At 40.1% G+C, this 20,073-nt stretch overlaps 1 protein-coding gene across 1 annotated transcript in view; it reads left to right on the top strand.

Annotated features, from left to right (window-relative positions):
- Positions 1 to 8,017: 8,017 nt before the first annotated feature.
- Positions 8,018 to 20,073, top strand: part of slc6a1l (solute carrier family 6 member 1, like) — a 22,756-nt gene continuing 10,700 nt past the window's right edge. Inside the window, exons 1-6 of the mRNA XM_060903526.1 lie at positions 8,018 to 8,255; positions 9,288 to 9,419; positions 14,553 to 14,653; positions 15,597 to 15,706; positions 16,261 to 16,393; positions 16,808 to 16,942. Coding sequence (XP_060759509.1) covers positions 8,018 to 8,255; positions 9,288 to 9,419; positions 14,553 to 14,653; positions 15,597 to 15,706; positions 16,261 to 16,393; positions 16,808 to 16,942 — 849 coding nt within the window. The remainder of the gene's footprint in view (positions 8,256 to 9,287; positions 9,420 to 14,552; positions 14,654 to 15,596; positions 15,707 to 16,260; positions 16,394 to 16,807; positions 16,943 to 20,073) is intronic.

Here is a 20,073-nt window from a genome sequence, read left to right as displayed (position 1 = left end):
TAAACATGGCCTTGTCCCAACTTTTTTGAGATGTGTTGTTGTCATGAAATTTAAAATCACCTAATTTTTCTCTTTAAATGATACATTTTCTCAGTTTAAACATTTGATATGTCATCTATGTTCTATTCTGAATAAAATATGGAATTTTGAAACTTCCACATCATTGCATTCTGTTTATATTAACAATTTGTACTTTGTCCCAACTTTTTTTGGAATCGGGATTGTAGTCAAAATACAGAAAAACCTATGAATGCGTAGGTGTGTCCAAACTTTTGACCGGTACTGTATGGGCAATTTATATGCTGAGAACTCGTGGGACTCACGGACTGTTGAACACACCACTCACACTGCAATCTTTGCACAGTGGAAAATAATGCACTATTGCCTTACAATGTTTAGAGTGTCTCTCGCACACACAAGGTTTACATTTATTTATTCCCTTTCATATACTACCTCTATATGCACACTCAACTCTGCATCTTATGTTGTTTGTGTCTGCACTTTATATTGTTTGTGTCGTTTATTGTCTGTTTATTGCTTGTCTATTGTGTCATTTACTGTCTGCAGTGTTGTACACGTTGCACCCTTGCACTTTATGTTGTTGTATGTAGACTTGTAGTCCTGTGATGTTTAATATAGCACCATGGTCCTGGAGAAATGTAGTTTTGTTTTAAGTGTGTACTATACCAACTGTATATGGTTGAAATGACAAATAAAAAGACCTTGACCTAGACCTTGACCATGACATACGCGCAGCTTTTTATTTTTTTTCATAATCCTAATTTTGTCCCTACTAATCTTTGAAAGTGTAGTCATTAAAAATCTTTTAGATCATAGTTCACATCAGAAAGAGATCCAAATGCTTTCTCAGTCTCGCTCACTTTCAGTAACTGCTTTATCCTGGTCAGGGTCATGGAGGATCTAGAGCCTGGGAATACTTCCTGGATGGGAAACCTATCCATCACACGGTACTCATTTATACCTAGAATCACCAATCTACTTAATGGCATGTTTTTGGAAGCTGAGAAGAAACCTGAGAACCTGAAGGCAACCTATGCGGTCCCAGGAAGAGCACAGAAACTCTGCCCAGACAGTAACCTGGATCACCATGCTACCATATCCAAAATGTTTCTAAAAATATGAATTTAGCAATTTCACCATGTTGGTTTCACAGGGTGATGTCTGTAATAAAATTTTCTTTATGATAAAACTTTCATATATTATGTTGCAACCATGCATACAGAACATGAAATGTGGTTCTCATATGAACTTTATCTGTTTAATAGAAGTCTTACATCATCCTAGGGGTTTTATGATGATTTTATGACACTGTGTGCACTTCAAGCAAGTCCGAGAAACATTCTGGAATTGGACGGCTTTCATGGCCGGCTAAATTGGGGTACCATGAATTGTTATAGGGTTATAGACACTATATTCTCCATGTTTTCTAATCAGTGCACCACATAATTTCATGTGGAAGCCCTGGAGGCTGCATCAGCTTCCATGGAATTCTCATGGTGAATCATGAACTCTCACTCATAACCCATCAATTTAATTGGAAATTCCAGGGAAGTTTTCCATAAAGGAGACATGTTTATCTAAAGTGACTTATGTATCACATAATTTGGTGCATTTAGAGAACCATTAAAGGTTAATGGCTCAAGTGACCATCAGAGGCTGTCCACACGGCAACGGATTCAGGTGAATCTGATAAAATTGTTTCTCTTTTCGGCCTGGCATCCACACGGCACCGGCGTTTTGGGTGCCCCAAAACGAGAACGGGTTCCAGAGTGGAAATATCTGGCAACAGCGCCGTTGCGAAGTCGTCTGGATGAGTAGAACGGATTTGTTTACGATGACGTCACAACCACATGACTAGAACAAGCAGCACTCTCGCTGTTTTGTATGAACCACTGCATAGCATTCACTTTTGTATACAGCTTTTCTTTTAAATAAACAAGTAACTGAACCATTTCTTGAATTTCTTTTTTTTATTGGATAAGACTGCTTTTCAAAATGTTCACACACAATATAAAAAGTTATATAAATTATATAAAAATGCTTTTCAAAATGTTCACACACAATAAGAAAATTAAGTTATATAAAACTATGCACACTAATAAAACTAATTTGTGCACACAGAAGGCACGATTTCCTTGCGTAGTCGCAGCCATCTTCTTGTTGTTATGTGCTTGTTCCTGTGAGTGCTTCACGCCGGGTAGAAGAAGGGGTTTATGCGCATGCGTCCTACTTCTTCTATTGTTCTGGTGTCTCCGATGGGACCGTCTTACAGCGCATGTAGAGGTGTGGCATGTGTATTGCATCGTTTTCAGCAAGCGTTGCGTTGCCATATGTACCTGATATTTTACTGATCCGTTGCCCATGTGGACACGATATTTTTTTTAATAAAATCTCGTTGCCGTTGTCGTGTGGATGTAGCCTCAGTGGTTCTCTGCCATTTGACAGCCTTTCAACAACTGAACTGCCCTTATAGACATGGCAGGTAATTACCATGTTACTGTAAAAAAGGCAGTATGTACAGTTTGTGTAACTTATTAAATGCTGTTCTTTTGTGGTATGTTAATTAATAATCAGAGTAGGAGTGAAATAGATATCCCAATTATCAATTAACATACCACAAAAGAAGAGTGTGCACTAAGTAACACAAACTGTATATGTGATAATTTCACAGTATTCACAGTCAATTGTTTATTACTCACTACATACAGTTCTTTCATGGTATGTTAGGATATTTATTTCACTTAATACTCACTGTTTTTTTTTTAAATATAGATATCCTAATTATTTAGATTGGAGCTTATCACTGGGTCAGCCACATATCTACACACACCCACACTAGAGAGAGAGAGAGAGAGAGAGAGAGCAGGCCTGTAGAGCTGGGAGACATGGCTCATTTGGCAGGCAAGCAAGCGAGTACAAGCAGACGGAGGGAGCTCTTAGCCTGGAGACTGAGCTTTCTCGACAGTGCAAGATGACTGGCATATGCTACTGTTCCTGTTTCTTCAGCTATCTCAGTGCTTCCACCACCTCGAGCTCTAAGCTCATACAATGCTATCTCTACCACTGCTGGTGATTTGTCCACACTCAATCTGTTCGTTAGAGATCCGAGCTACTCCATATATAAACTGCCATATATAAACAGGCTGGATAAAAATAACTTTCATAAAATACGTCAAGAAACAGGACAGAAGTCCTTAAAATATCTTCTAAAATGTGCTTCTAAAACTGTACTAGAAAGGTAAAAACAAGTTAATATTCAAAATTCATCAATGTTTAAATTCTAACATTCACCTTGAGGGTCCTCTATTATCTATCCATCCATTATCTGTAGCCGCTTATCCTGTTCTACAGGGTCGCAGACAAGCTGGAGCTATCCCAGCTGACTATGGGCGAGAGGCGGGGTACACCCTAGATGTGTCGCCAGGTTATTGCAGGGCTGACACAAAGACAAACAACCATTCACACCTACAGTCAATTTAGAGCAACCAATTAACCTAACCTGCATGTCTTTAGACTGTGGGGGAAACCAGAGCACCCAGAGGAAACCCACGGAGACATGGGGAGAACATGCAAACTCCACACAAAAAGACCCTCGCCAGCCGCCGGGCTTGAACCCAGGACCTTCTTGCTGTGAGGTGACAGCACTAACCACTACACCACCATGCCACCTGGTCCTCTATTATACTGTAGGTAATAAATACTAATGCTAACAAGCATGTTGTTAATGCTATCTCCACTACAACTGAAGTGTCAACTGAAATAAAATTCTGTTGGTATGAAAGGACTCAACATCCATCCAAAGGAAATCTGATAGTGTCTCAGTAGCTATTTGAAAAGTATCTATCCAGTATAAAAATGATCTAAGTTGTGTAATATAATTTATATAATCATTAAGTGGTGTAGGTATTGGCAAGTCAGGGTGGCTGAGCGGTCTAAGATGCTGCGTTCAAGTTGCAGCCTCCTCTGGAGGTGTGGGTTGGAATCCCACGTCTGACAGGCGGCACGGTGGTGTAGTGGTTAGCGCTGTCGCCTCACAGCAAGAAGGTCCGGGTTCGAGCCCCGTGGCCGGCGAGGGCCTTTCTGTGCGGAGTTTGCATGTTCTCCCCGTGTCCGCGTGGGTTTCCTCCGGGTGCTCCGGTTTCCCCCACAGTCCAAAGACATGCAGGTTAGGTTAACTGGTGACTCTAAATTGACCGTAGGTGTGAATGTGAGTGTGAATGGTTGTCTGTGTCTATGTGTCGGCCCTGTGATGACCTGGCGACTTGTCCAGGGTGTACCCCGCCTTTCGCCCGTAGTCAGCTGGGATAGGCTCCAGCTTGCCTGCGACCCTGTAGAAGGATAAAGCAGCTAGAGATAATGAGATGAGATGAGGTGTAGGTATTGACAATCACTTTCATGCTTATGTACATGACAGCTAGCTAAATAGCAAACTTACATGATTGAAGAACACCTACCGGTAGCCTAGCTATGTTTGGCTAACAAAATAACTTTCAAATAAACTGAAAGTTAACATGTTACTGAACTATTATTGATGTTTTTTTTTTACTTTATTATAAATAACTAGTTGGCAGCATGATGGTGCAGCAAGTAGAATTGGCACATCACAGTCTGTTATTGTTAGTCCAGAGTTTGTTTTCAATATATGTTCATGTGGGTTTTCTTTGGGTTCTCTAGTTTCCTTGCACCCCCTAAAAACAAGTGGATTTGCTAGGCTACATTTGCCTTCGGTAGGTGTGTGTGCGTGTGTGCGTGCATGTGCGCACGCATAGTGCTCTGTGATGGACTGGTGTCCCATCCGGGGTGTATTCCTTCATCATGGCTAGTTGTTCTGGGGTCCACTGCAACACTGGCCAGAAGAAAGTGATTACTGAAGACGAAAGAAAGATTAATTTAATTAATTAGCTAGCTATAATTAGTTAGTTACCGTTTTACCTTTTTTTTAACAATTATCTGGTTGTACCTTAGACTAGACTCAGTGCCTAACATTAAGTTAAACCAATTCTCATTAAAGTAATTCTCATGAAATTCTCATGAAAGTTAGTCCATAGAATGCTTCCTCTGACATTTCTCACATCATGATACCTCTGTATCTCTTAAAGAAGATACAGTTAAAAAAAAAACCTCAACAGCATAATGAGTGGTGCTTGTTAAACTGAAGCTGTCTCTGAATGATTCTGTGTGATATAATTGAGCATGACGGTGCATGTAATGAGTTAGTGGCTGTTTGTATTATAATTCCTTATCAACATTCTAATGGCAAAGCAGTTCAATAAACTAGCTAAATTCCCATTCTTAATTCATGAAATCATGCCTTTTATTTTTCCCCGACCTCATGCAGTCAGCGTTTTTAAAGCTCAAAAAGTTCTTTGATTCCTTTGCATGTAGGCTTCTTCTAAGGGTTTATTCCATGGCAACTGGGCTGGAGGGAGCTAACCCACATACAAGCATGCCCTGATTCATTCCTATACTCGAAACACCCATACATGCTCTGTACTGGAATCAGGGGATCGACTCCTCTGTAATAGCCCTGGGCTCTGTGGAGAAACAATATGCATATTAGAGAACAAGTCGAAGCTTATTATCAGTGGCTCAATATTAACCACGGGTTTGCCAGGCGACAGAAGCTCCTGTAACTGATGTGAGAGAGGGGGAACTTCGCCTCAACTGAAATGCTGGGAATTTCTTTTGACTCTGTAATGGGCAGCTGGGTACTAGGTCTCATTTGGGAGTCCTCCACTGGCTTTTTGCTCTTTTATTCAGCTGAGACACCTTCACATCTCACAGGTACAGTAATTTTTCCTTTCTTTTTTCCCGTCCAGTATTTTACAACACCAACCTTATAGACTTAACATTTACTGCTTAAATACAAACCACTTAACCATACCCATATTTTTGCAAATGAAACTGATGTGTCTCATAACAGTCAGTGAGAATAAACAAAACCAAAACACCTTTACACTCACAATTTAGCTGTATTTGTCGCATTTGTCAGGAAATTGATTGGCTTGTAGAAAAATAAAATGTCTGGTGGATTTATAAGTAAGGGTATATAAAAGTATAGTAAGGGAATATAAAAGTATTCTCTTTAAATTTTCTTTCGAAAAAACCTCACAGTGTTGTGGAGTAAAGCAGCTTGCACCTATAATTGTGGGAAATACTAGTATCAATGATTTTTATAGGGTAGTCATACTAGAGGCGGAATGAGCCAGAATGCCGTTGGAATGAAAATTCTTCATATATTCCGGGATATTCGAAGTACATTCTAAAAATTCTGACTGCATTCTGAGTGCATTCCAAACATTCGGGCCCATTCTTGTGGCTTGCCTGAATGTTCTGCTCATGCTCAAAACATTCGAGGTGCATTCGAAGAGGAGAAATATCGAACGGCATTCAAAGTGTATTCTAACTGCATTCTGACTGCATTCTAAATATTCTTACAGCATTCCAAAAGCATTTCAAAAATTCTGATCACATTCGAGGGAAAAATTGAAATGGCAAGCCACTTCAAATCCTGCCAGAATGTCTTGAATGTGCCTCAAATGAGCCGGAATGCACCTCGAGTGCATCTCGATTGCTGCCGGAATCTATTTCGATATTAAAATAGTTCAGCTGGAATGCACTTCGAATGCCATCTGAATATTTCGATTGCTGCTCGAATACATCTCGCATGCAATCAGAATGTCCCGATTGGCCCTCAAATGAGTCCGGATGTAATTCAGAACACCACCGAATCGCATAAAAACGCGGCTAGCTGCTGCTGGAACTTCAGTCTGCATTGAGGAGTTGCCTGCTCAACATCAACCTTTTGTCCATTGTTTTAAAAAGTTTAAAAAGTTTCCCAAGTTTCTCACATCATGCCGCCAAGGTCAAGAACTCCACCACTGGCCATGGCCATGGTCGGGTCTGATACCTTCTGGGTTTTCTCTTCCTAATGTTTCTTCTCCTAGCCTCCTCCACATCTCTTTCAAGCAGGTCTTGCTGGAGGACAGCAATCTGAAACAAAGCAACATGGTCCAGGGGTTCCATACTCTATGGTGTCTGGACTGAGACTGATGAAAATGCTAGATTCGGCAGCGTTTTATACCCTATCGGGGACCATTCTGGTGGCATTCTTGGTACAATTGGGACATTCGTGTTACATTCTAAGCACATTCTAAGTACATTCTAAGTATTCGAGCTGCATTTTCTTTGAATTCTTAGATGTTCGAAACATATTTGGCGGCTATTCTGGGAGTGTTCTGACTTCATTTGAGGTGAATTCGTACAGCATTCGAGGCAGCATCCTTTGGGTGGTATTTGGGCAGCAATCGAACTGCACTCGTACGGTATTCGAAGTGCATTCTTAATATTCTTACTGCATTCTAACAGCACTCTAGGTATTCTTACTGTGTTCTAACTACATTTGAACTGCATTAGAAAGCTAATACACCCGGAATGTGCAAGAATCATTCGAGGCAGGTTCAAAGCGCATTCTAAGTATTCGAATGGCATTCTTACAAAGCTGTAAGAATGTTGGTCAGTTTGAAATTCCCACCTGAATATGGCACGAATTTGGAAACATTTTTAATTCCGGCTGGTTCTGCTTGATTCTTGCTAATTCCGAATAAGTGTGACGGGGCCTTACATGCTGACTTGCTATGCTTAATGATTTACTGGATATTAATTATATGATAATGGAGATTTAAAGATATGGTAGTATGGAATAACTTCAACTTGAACAACAATTCTACAATGGAAGTTAGAAATCCTTTAATGATTTAGTTACTTGGGGTTATATACATCAACTTTGGTCTTGACATTGACAACAGAACAAAGACAAATGCTTTCCATCTTTCTGTTTTTAGTTGAATGATCTGTCCTCTGTCCACTATTGAAGAGCTGTACAGCTTGTGGAACAATCGCATTACATATTGGACATTAATTCGGCCCAGTGTTCACTACAATAAGTACCATTTAGTACACTAGTTCAATCCTTTGGTGGACTGTGGAACGTGCCATGGGAAAAACAGGGGACAACACTGTGCAACTCAACTCACCGTCAGAGCTCAAGCAGGCTGTTCCATTCGAGGAGATGAACCACAGCCTGACTTCTGGTCTGGATGAGAACAAGCAGACCCTTCCCAATCGAGGCACCTGGAAGGGCAAGTTTGACTTCCTGCTGTCCTGCATAGGGTATGCCATTGGCCTGGGAAATGTCTGGAGATTCCCATATCTCTGTGGGAAAAATGGAGGAGGTAAAAAACAACAGGAAAAAGATAGTTTGGCTTAATTTGGAAGTATTTGAAAGAAACTCAAGTCCTTAATGAGATCATGCTGTGCTTTCTCTGAATATGCTGTAATAACCTGACACATCTGTCACTGATCTACATTCTGGACTAGGACCAAGTCAACCCCAGTGTATTTTCTTCATACCATTCTGTGTAGTTTTCTTTATGAACATTGTTGTATTTGGTTCCACAAAAATCCAAAATAATTCAGCTGACATTTGTTAACAGCAAATGATATAACGGCTTTTAAAGACAGGGGTAGGGTGGTAGTGGTGGTGGTGGGTGTTAGCCTTGCTAGCCCATTTATATCAGCTACATTTGTACCCAAGCATTTGTCTTGAATCAAAGGTTACAGGAACTTAGAATGTCCACGAACCAATCATTTTAAACATTGCCAAAATATTGCAATTTTGCTCCCCCCTCAGCAGCAATGTTTGTATTCCACTTAACATAATTTGATCTGCTCACTGTCGGATATTCAGGTGAGGAAATGGCTTATAATAGCTGAGCTAATGTCAGTGTCCTACAGTTCTCTACTTCATTAGGCCTGATGCCATGTGCCTGCCAATGTATGCTCTAAATAACCACACTCACACATTGATTTCTTTTGAGCTGCAAATCTGTGACTCACAAGTTGAATAAATAGCCCAACAAAAATAGAAGCTCACAGTAAATGATAGGAAGATGGCAAAACAAGATTCATTTTTCTTTGAGGAATCATGAGAACAATTATTGAGTGACTTCAAGGACTTGTTATTAATTGATTTCTGACCATTCTTACCATTTAATAGGACCACAGAGATGTACAAAAATGGTGCCATCATTTAACTAAAGTGGAAGATGGAGTGATGTACTGTATGCACACATGGACAAAGAAATGTATTAAAAGCAAAATCCCATAATAGAGTGACTGTAGTTAGATTTAAATGTAAACAGAATATGCATAAGAAAAGATATAATTAATTTAATTGTCTGAGGGCTTGATGCTATTTATTCCAGGAGCATTTCTTATTCCATACTTCACTACACTGGTGTTTGCTGGGATTCCTCTATTTTTGCTGGAGACTGCACTTGGACAGTACACATCAGTGGGAGGACTAGGGGTCTGGAAACTCATACCCATGATGAAAGGTATGAAATGTACACACACACACACTCAGGTATGCACAAAAATGTAAACACACACACGTCTTGTAGTACTTGAGACCGGTCTTGAGACCACTTTCTGTAGTCTCAGTGTCGTCTAGGAATCGACCACATTTTTACTGTCTTGTCTCAGACATAGAGGACTCAGGATTTTATTTCAAGAGCAGTCAAGACCACAACTGTGGGGTCTTGGGACATCATTATATTACCTGTGTATTGTCTGATTTATTTGTTAACATCCTTACTGTGACTGAATTTAAAACTTCCTGCTTCAAAATTAACCAATAATATGACTAACGTGGGGCGGCACGGTGGTGTAGTGGTTAGCGCTGTCGCCTCACAGCAAGAAGGTCCTGGGTTCGAGCCCCGGGGCCGGCGAGGGCCTTTCTGTGTGGAGTTTGCATGTTCTCCCCGTGTCCGCGTGGGTTTCCTCCGGGTGCTCCGGTTTCCCCCACAGTCCAAAGACATGCAGGTTAGGTGAACTGGTGACTCTAAATTGACCGTGAGTGTGAATGGTTGTCTGTGTCTATGTGTCAGCCCTGTGATGACCTGGCGACTTGTCCAGGGTGTACCCCGCCTTTCGCCCGTAGTCAGCTGGGATAGGCTCCAGCTTGCCTGCGACCCTATAGAAGGATAAAGCGGCTAGAGATAATGAGATGAGATGACTAACGTGCTAATTTTAAATTTTTGTTACTGATAACAGCTGTCACCCCTCTCCACCCCCCTTCACATGTACTGGCCTGGTCCTGGTCTTGACACGGTTTCACCCTGCCTTGGTCTTGATCTTGACTTGGTCTCAACCCTTCAAAGTCTTGGTCTGGTCTCAGTCACAGTACACTCTGACCTTGGTCATAACTTGGTCTCAGTTTAGGTGGTCTTGACTACAACACACACACACACACACACACACACCTTGTTGTCTGTCTTGGATGGTTGGATGGAGAAACTTGCATATGCTGTAACCAGAATAATTAGAAAAAAATCTGATGGGCCAAAGACCACACATTATTAAGGTCACATTTGCCAGATTTTAATAGCCATTTCAAAGCTGTGTTTAAAACATCATCTTATTGATCCATTTCTGGTATATTTCTCTCTTCCTTGAAGTAAATAGGAGCCTGTTCTTGGGTGACTGATAAAACTGCCTGAATTTGTTTTATCAGTCAAAATGGCTGTTGAGTGGAAGATAGTATTTGCTCAAGTGTTCAAAATCCTAGTAAATGTTTATGGGATAAATCTTTATTATCATACTTGATAATTATTGTTTTTTTCTGCAAAATTATTTTTCAAAGAGGTATGTCAAGCAAATTTGAAATTTATCCATCCATTATCGATACTGCTTAGCCATCGGGGTCACATGGGAAGCTAGAGCCAATTCCAGCTGACTTCAGGTGAGGGTACACTCTGGGAGGGTCGCCAATCTATTGCAAGGCTAACATATGAACAACCATTCACACTTGTATTCAAACCTATGGGCAATTTAGAGAAGCCAGTTGTCTTTGGACTGTTGGAGGAAAACCAGAGCACCTGGAGAAAACCCACACAGGTATGAGGAGAACATGCAAACTGAGCACAGAAAGGACCCAGTTAGCTGCGAGATTTGAACCTAGAACCTTCTTCCTGTGAGGCGACAGTACTAACCACTGCACCACCATATCAGCCAAATCTGAAATCATCATGTTATTCATATTATGATATCCATTACTTTACAGGCATTTATCAGACGCTCTTATCCAGAGCAACATACAACATGTCCAGGGCAGCATGGGGAGCAGTAGGGGTTAGGTGCCTTGCTCAAGAGCACTTCAGCCATTCCTGCTAGTCTAGGGAATCAAACTGATGACCTTTTGGTCCCAAAGCTGCTTCTCTAACCATAAGGCTTTGGCTTCCCTAGATAGCAGCTACCAGGAATAGATTTACAACTTGGAAAAATACTAGTGTAAAACATCCAAAGTACCAGATGAAAATTATTTTGATGCACAACTAAAAACTAAGGGTGAATTGCTTAATTAATTAGTATATATTTTAAAATGTATTTGCACATTTAACATAATACATATAGTACCTACTGTAGTATGGTGGTGGATCATTTTTGGCACTGCAGTGACACTCACATGGTAGTGGCATGATGGTGCCACTGATACAAGTTTACACAACAAGTTAATGCCACTGCTAGGATGAAATCAGTTTGGTAACCAGACTACAGTATGTTTAAAGTGGTCAGAAACAGACACTGAAAAATGGCTGGAGGATGATTAAGATATGCTATGAATAATAATAATAATAATAATAATAATAATAATAATAATAATAATAATAATAATAATACAACCCCGATTCCAAAAAAGTTGGGACAAAGTACAAATTATAAATAAAAATGGAATGCAATAATTTACAAATCTCAAAAACTGATATTGTATTCACAATAGAACATAGACAACATATCAAATGTTGAAAGTGAGACATTTTGAAATTTCATGCCAAATATTGGCTCATTTGAAATTTCATGACAGCAACACATCTCAAAAAAGTTGGGACAGGGGCAATAAGAGGCTGGAGAAGTTAAAGGTACAAAAAAGGAACAGCTGGAGGACCAAATTGCAATTCATTAGGTCAATTGGCAATAGGTCATTAACATGACTGGGTATAAAAAGAGCATCTTGGAGTGGCAGCGGCTCTCAGAAGTAAAGATGGGAAGAGGATCACCAATCCCCCTAATTCTGCGCCGACAAATAGTGGAGCAATATCAGAAAGGAGTTCGACAGTGTAAAATTGCAAAGAGTTTGAACATATCATCATCTACAGTGCATAATATCATCAAAAGATTCAGAGAATCTGGAAGAATCTCTGTGCGTAAGGATCAAGGCCGGAAAACCATACTGGGTGCCAGTGATCTTCGGGCCCTTAGACGGCACTGCATCACATACAGGCGTGCTTCTGTATTGGAAATCACAAAATGGGCTCAGGAATATTTCTAGAGAAAATTATCTGTGAACACAATTCACCGTGCCATCCGCCGTTGCCAGCTAAAACTCTATAGTTCAAAGAAGAAGCCGTATCTAAACATGATCCAGAAGCGCAGACATCTTCTCTGGGCCAAGGCTCATTTAAAATGGACTGTGGCAAAGTAGAAAACTGTTCTGTGGTCAGACGAATCAAAATTTGAAGTTCTTTATGGAACTCAGGGACGCCGTGTCATTCGGACTAAAGAGGAGAAGGACAACCCGAGTTGTTATCAGCGCTCAGTTCAGAAGCCTGCATCTCTGATGGTATGGGGTTGCATTAGTGCGTGTGGCATGGGCAGCTTACACATCTGGAAAGACACCATCAATGCTGAAAGGTATATCCAGGTTCTAGAGCAACATATGCTCCCATCCATATGACATCTCTTTCAGGGAAGACCTTGCATTTTCCAACATGACAATGCCAAACCACGTACTGCATCAATTACAGCATCATGGCTGCGTAGAAGAAGGGTCCGGGTACTGAACTGGCCAGCCTGCAGTCCAGATCTTTCACCCGTAGAAAACATTTGGCGCATCATAAAACGGAAGATACGACAAAAAAGACCTAAGACAGTTGAGCAACTAGAATCCTACATTAGACAAGAATGGGTTAACATTCCTATCCCTAAACTTGAGCAACTTGTCTCCTCAGTCCCCAGACGTTTACAGACTGTTGTAAAGAGAAAAGGGGATGTCTCACAGTGGTAAACATGGCCTTGTCCCAACTTTTTTGAGATGTGTTGTTGTCATGAAATTTAAAATCACCTAATTTTTCTCTTTAAATGATACATTTTCTCAGTTTAAACATTTGATATGTCATCTATGTTCTATTCTGAATAAAATATGGAATTTTGAAACTTCCACATCATTGCATTCCATTTTTATTTACAATTTGTACTTTGTCCCAACTTTTTTGGAATCGGGGTTGTAATAATAAAGAGTTTCTAGCCATACACCTAGAAAATGGACCAAGAAGATAGGTGTGTCTCATTTATTATTATTATTATTATTATTATTATTATTATTTTATGCTGCAGTGTCTGAAAATACAAGAGCAACACATTAGAGGTCTGTGAGCTCTGGAGAGTTGTTTTAATCTTGCACATATAAAAAGTCTGAACATGCGTGGCCTCATCCAGCAGATGTTCTTGGCTACTTCTGCCCACTCTGCTCCTTGAAACACTCTTGACTATTCCTGGCTTAATGAACAACAGATGCAGTGCAGTAGTAAACAGGCTGGTGATGCAGAGAGATGTGTATTGTGAGGACACTAAAGGCATAAAAATACTTCTCTAGCTGATCCAGTAGATAATCTCACTTGGATACTGTTGATTTGGACCTAATTGTAACTGCTGTAATCATAAAGACTGTTCTTTGAGCCTTCCAAGACTCATCTCATCTCATCATCTCTAGCCACTTTATCCTGTTCTACAGGGTCGCAGGCAAGCTGGAGCCTATCCCAGCTGACTACGGGCGAAAGGCGGGGTACACCCTGGACAAGTTGCCAGGTCATCACAGGGCTGACACATAGACACAGACAACCATTCACATTCACGGTCAATTTAGAGTCACCAGTTAACCTAACCTGCATGTCTTTGGACTGTGGGGGAAACCGGAGCACCCGGAGGAATCCCACGCGGACACGGGGAGAACATGCAAACTCCACACAGAAAGGCCCTCGCCGGCCACGGGGCTCGAACCCGGACCTTCTTGCTGTGATGCGACAGCGCTAACCACTACACCACCGTGCCGCCCCTTCCAAGACTCTTATTCACAATATACTCATACTGGACATCCTTTCAACATAGTGAGGTTTTATTTTATAGTACACAGATATCGAAGAGTAATTATTCATAATCCCACTATTCAGTGTCACCCAAAAGAGGATGGGTTCCTCTTCAGGTTTCTTCTTCATGTCGTCTCATGGAGGTTTTCCTTGCCACTGTTGGCTCTGGCTTTCTCATTAGGGATTGAAGGCTAAAGATTTTTATAGGGCTGCTTTTGTGACAATGTCTATTGTTAAAATATATTGTGCTATTCAATTGAGTAGTTGATATGCAACCCTAGCCTCTTCCCTCTTTCTCTGACTGTCCAACTTCCCTCTCTTCCTCAGGCGTAGGTCTGGCGGCTGCAGTTTTGTCCTTTTGGCTCAACATCTACTATATTGTCATTATTGCCTGGGCCCTCTACTACCTGTTCAACTCCTTCAGATCAGTATGTACTGTCTCTCTGTTGGATCAGTAATAGTCTACTCATTCATTGCTGCTTCATTTTTATTCATCAAATCATTCATGGTTGCACTGTTTAATTGCTAATTGCTTAAATGCATTTCAAAACAAATTCCTTTGTTAATCGTGGCATTCACTCATTTATTTTTTTTCATTCAGATATAAATGAGCCTGTATTACATAAATTCTACAGCTACACAGTGAAGTGATGACTTATAAGACCTTGATGGTATTGAGATTCAAAACTGTTCCCTTACTTGCTTTACCAAGTACAATGTCCCGATCTTGCTATGCTGAAAGAGGTTATTTCTCTAGCTCCAGCTTCCACTGTTATATTCACAGAGCTCCATCCCTTGCTGGGTCGGTCTTCATCTCTCCTGAGTCCATGATCCTGGCTCTTTGTGAACATAACTCTGCTCTTGAGTGCACTTTCAAAGGCACCAAAGAAATAACAATCATCTGGGGTTTTCTTTTCTTTTTATGAGCAAAGTGATATTTTCCATGATGGCTGTCTGTGCCATGGGAATAGAAACATCCTCTTTTCATTGTAGAACAGAGGCAGACTTTTACAAAGCTACCCCAACCCTCAAAGTTTACATCTGACAGGAAATGTGCTGGTTTTTTTTAATCTCTTGACACTGTTTTTTCCAATTTTATCAGTTTTCTGCCTCGCTATTAAAGTTCTGCAATGTGCATTGTTGTATTATGTTTTCTGCTCTAACACACAATATCAAGTAATTAGCAAGTCCTTAATGAACTGTGTTACATGTATAAGAGCAATAAAATCCAACAACAGAACAGATTGTACAAGTCAACAAAGCTGGAATTGAGAACCACTAATTTGGTGAGCTAGGTTTGTTCATTTGCCCATCCATCAATTCAGCAATCAATCCATCCATCTGAGCGTCCCCCTTTCCTTATCTTGACAGGAATTGCCTTGGCAGACTTGTGATAACCCCTGGAACACTGATCAATGTTTCTCCAACTACAGCCTGACTAACACCACCAACCTGACCAGTGCCGTAACTGAATTTTGGGAGTAAGTGAAACCTGATCAGCCTTTTAAACAAATACAAAAATGTTAGATTTGTGCACACATGAAGAGTGTGCCAAGTGAAGGGCTATAGATTAGGGTTATAGATTTTGAGAACTAGATTGTTGTGCCCCAGATGTGCACCAACAATTGTGTTAAACTTCTCCTTCATCTTGCCTATCATCCCATTGAATTGCTGATGCCTCACCCCAGAGTGACCTCTTTAGGCTGATGAATGGTCATGTCAGGGTTTGTTCTATTAAAATCTGAACTCTCAAGCTTGACATTAATTTTTACACATAACCATGTTTTTTTTTTAAATATACATCTCAATGAGAATTTATGATGGATACCAATATGTCCTTCTCTTCCTACAAATCAGGGTGATCCATGTAATGCAACCATAAATAACACTAACAATTGTCTAATGGCACACTTTGTGTCACCACACAGCCTTTTTTGACTTGTGAAGGTCTCAGTTGATTGGGTAAATGCAATAAAAGTACATGTGGTACGGCCAAGTCAGATCAGCAAAATATATCCTGTGTGTATCTTTACAGGAGGAACATGCACCAACTGAGCAGTGGCCTGGAGGAGCCGGGTGAGTTGCGCTGGCCGCTGGCTGGGACTCTCGCTCTGGCCTGGGTACTCGTTTACTTCTCTATCTGGAAAGGGGTGGAATGGACTGGAAAGGTGTGGCTGGCATCACACGCTTATTAATTTATATATGGCTTTGTTTTTACATGCAGAATTTACAGAATTCTTGTCTAGCTTCTCACAACTTCTATTTCCTGTTTATTTCCTCATTTGTAATCATTTAAATGAGCAGCAGCTTTTACCACATCTTATAAATACTGTTCAGAGACATTAAAGCACAGCAAGGACACTCAGTTTATCCTTGTTGCCAGAAGATAATTGGATTTTTGGATAATTGGATATAATCAGCATATGTGCACTCTCTAGTGGCCCAAAACCTTGATGGACATTGCCAATTAAACACAGTTTCATTAACTTACAGTGTAAACCAGGTTTCTGCACTACTGGAAGTAAATCCCAATGAAAGCGTAGCATGTTAACATCTAAATTATAGTGCTTCATTCTTTTCAGGTGGTTTATTTCTCTGCCACTTACCCGTACTTCATGCTCTTCATCCTGTTTTTCCGAGGCATCACTCTCCCAGGGGCTAAAGATGGCATTCGCTTCTACATCACCCCTGACTTTAACAAGCTCCAGAAATCTGAGGTAGTTTTCAACTCTAGCCAGGCTTGTTTGTTCACTTGGGTAATGTACAATGTTCCAGCTTGTACAAAAAATTATATATATATATATATATATATATATATATATATATATATATATATATATATATATATATATATATAATTTAAGTGAAATAAATGAATAACAATGGAACGTTGCACCACTATATACTGACATGATACACTATGAAATTGATTACAAAGAATTACTAAGCAAATTGGTACATTATGTCTCACACTCACACACTCATTAACACCAAGGACTGACTTAGAGTAGTTAATTCACCTAGTTGTATGTTTTTCCAAGGTGCAAGAAGCCCACACAGACACAGAGAGAACATGCAGAGTTCTGCATCAACAGTAACTGGAGCTTAGAATAAAAACCTGGAGGCATTAGCGATATTGATTGAAAGTGTGATATATCTGAAAATAATATTGTCACAGTTATTTTACAAATTGTTGACAATATACAATTCATGCAAATGGTGACGTATGGCCCGTTCTATAATTGCAGGTGCATTTCAAGCATTGGCTCTGTTAGTCATCGTCAACTCTGTTATCGTTAAACTGGGCAAGCCATCAACAGAGTTGACGTTTTCCACCATTTTGTGTCTTCACTCCACATGCAAACCTCAAACTAGCTACCACACGGTGTGTATAAAAATAGAATTTTATGGATTTTAATCATATTATTGTTTTTAAAAAATGAGTGAGAGATTCACTCCAATATCACAGTAACAAATTTGATGAATAATTCATCTACTGTTGGTGTATCCTTAACATTTTGTTCAAATTAATGAGAAAAGAAACATAACATACCTCACTGCCTTTCTGAAGTTTCCCGCCAGAGGAAGTGACCTCTGTCTGTACAGGTGTCATGCATGTTATTAAAAGTCTTTATGGATTTTATGCGGTTTTATAACAGAGTTAACAGAGTTGACAAGAACTTTGGGATGACTAAAAAATTTTATTACTGAAATTTCATATAATGTAGAAAATTGACTTTCTATGCAATTGATTTTATAGCAGTTAATAGAATAAGCTGCAAAAAAAACCCAGATTATTTGACTGAATCACTTCATGTTTATTCAAGTTGAATGTATGGATCAGGAGTCAAAGACTGCCAATAATGTGGGGAGAGGGGTGGGAGTCATTTAGTTCATGTTTTATGGATAAATTGGGTCTAAAATATACATCAAGCACTGCTATTGGTGAAAGTTTGTTATAATTTGCATTACTGTTCAAAACTGATTCAATAAAGTTTTTTTTGTGGAAAATAACAAAAGGTTTATCTCGGAGATGCGAAATTTACCCTGAATTCTAGAATGACCCGTATATGCTCCTGACAGGGTTAACTACTGCTGGCCCTTAACAACTAACACTCGAAATAGTATTGCCCTAGAGTATGTGTTATCATCCTGATTCATTCTGATTTGATTTTGTTTTTGTGAAAAAGTATCCAATGTCTGAGATACAGAAAAGTAGAATAGTTTACCCAAATATGAGGCAGTCTAAGAATTTTTTTTTAGCAAAATTGGGTTTTACTGCCTATAGAACATATTTACATATCTACTTTAGGAAAACATAAATGTCTTTCCTCAAACTGACACTGAACTGTTTTTATTATCTTTCTAAACCTTCCTGATTTTCTGCAAGATTTGTTTGTTTGGATTCCAGCTCGAAGGACATTTTAATGCTTTAATAGCTACTTTGCGGGCGGCATGGTGGTGTAGTGGTTAGGTCCTGGGTTCGAGCCCAGCGGCCGGTGAGGGCCTTTCTGTGTGGAGTTTGCATGTTCTCCCTGTGTCTGCATGGGTTTCCTCCGGGTGCTCCAGTTTCCCCCACAGTCCAAAGACAGGTTAGGCTAACTGGTGGCTCTAAATTGACCGTAGGTGTGAATGCGAGTGTGAATGGTTGTTTGTCTCTATCTGTCAGCCCTGCTATAACCTGGTAACTTGTCCAGGGTGTACTCTTGCCCATAGTCAGCTGGGATAGGCTCCAGCTTGCCTACGACCCTGTACAGGATAAGTGGCTACAGATAATGGATGGATGGATAGCTACCTTGCTAGCTAAGTGTGCATCCTTTACACTGTGAATGTCATGCTTTAATCAAAAGTGTTTGTTGCATGCCATAACAAAACAAATACAATAGATTCAGTTTGTAGATGGTAAAATAACAGCTGCTAAATTATCTGTAGCCAGGTTTCCATTGCATTTTTGTGCACAATAGAAGCAATATTAAAAAAAAACCAACATAACACAAAGGCAAATGGTCAGAGGGTTTTCTCCTCCTGTGATAGTTTCATAGAGTGCTCTTTTTTCCAGAAATGTAGCATTTCCAGCCCTGCGATGACCTGGCGACTTGTCCAGGGTGTACCCCGCCTCTCGCCCACAGTCAGCTGGGATAGGCTCCAGCTTGCCTGCGACCCTGTAGGACAGGATAAGAGGCTACAGATAATGGATGGATGGATGTAGCATTTCCATTTGCTCTTCATGTCATGCATGTCACTTAAATGCAAAAAAAATGTGTTTCCATTTCACGTTCACAAAATTGTCTGAAGAACCACCTCATGTGAACATAAAAACGATTTTGCAGTATTTGAGGGTTTTTTTCCCCGAAATTCATGTTTCCCTTACTTGTTTTTTAGCTTGCTATTTCAAATTGCACATTAAACAGGTTAATGGAAACACGGATATTGATGCACATTTGTCTCCTCTTACACAATGTAGAAGGTGACAGATACAGTTAAAATATTTGAATGCTTATCAAAGAAATGTGAAATTTAGCCAATAAAGCAAAACTTAATGAATAAATCAGCTATTGCTTCAGCACTGATGCAATAACTGACAGTGATCAGTTGATTCAAGAGCGAATAGTGAGGCTCCTGTTTATCAAATGCTCTGACTGACATTTACCTCAGGAGATAAAACGAGAGAGACTGACTACGTTTACATGCACGTCCAAATCGAGCTGCTGTTGGTAATCGAGCAAAGGGTCCCAGCAGGGGTGCCAGAGAAATCCAATCCTACATGCACAAGTGAAATCGGGCTATTGTGCAAGGTGCATTGTGCACCCGAGCCACACGTGGCGCTACACGCCCCATCGTGTTGGTA

The sequence above is a fragment of the Neoarius graeffei genome, chromosome 21 (assembly GCF_027579695.1).
Source record: "Neoarius graeffei isolate fNeoGra1 chromosome 21, fNeoGra1.pri, whole genome shotgun sequence".
NCBI classification, from domain to species: Eukaryota; Metazoa; Chordata; class Actinopteri; order Siluriformes; family Ariidae; genus Neoarius; species Neoarius graeffei.
The sequence above is the reverse complement of the archived record's forward strand: the minus strand, read 5'-3'. Positions and strand labels throughout refer to the sequence as shown.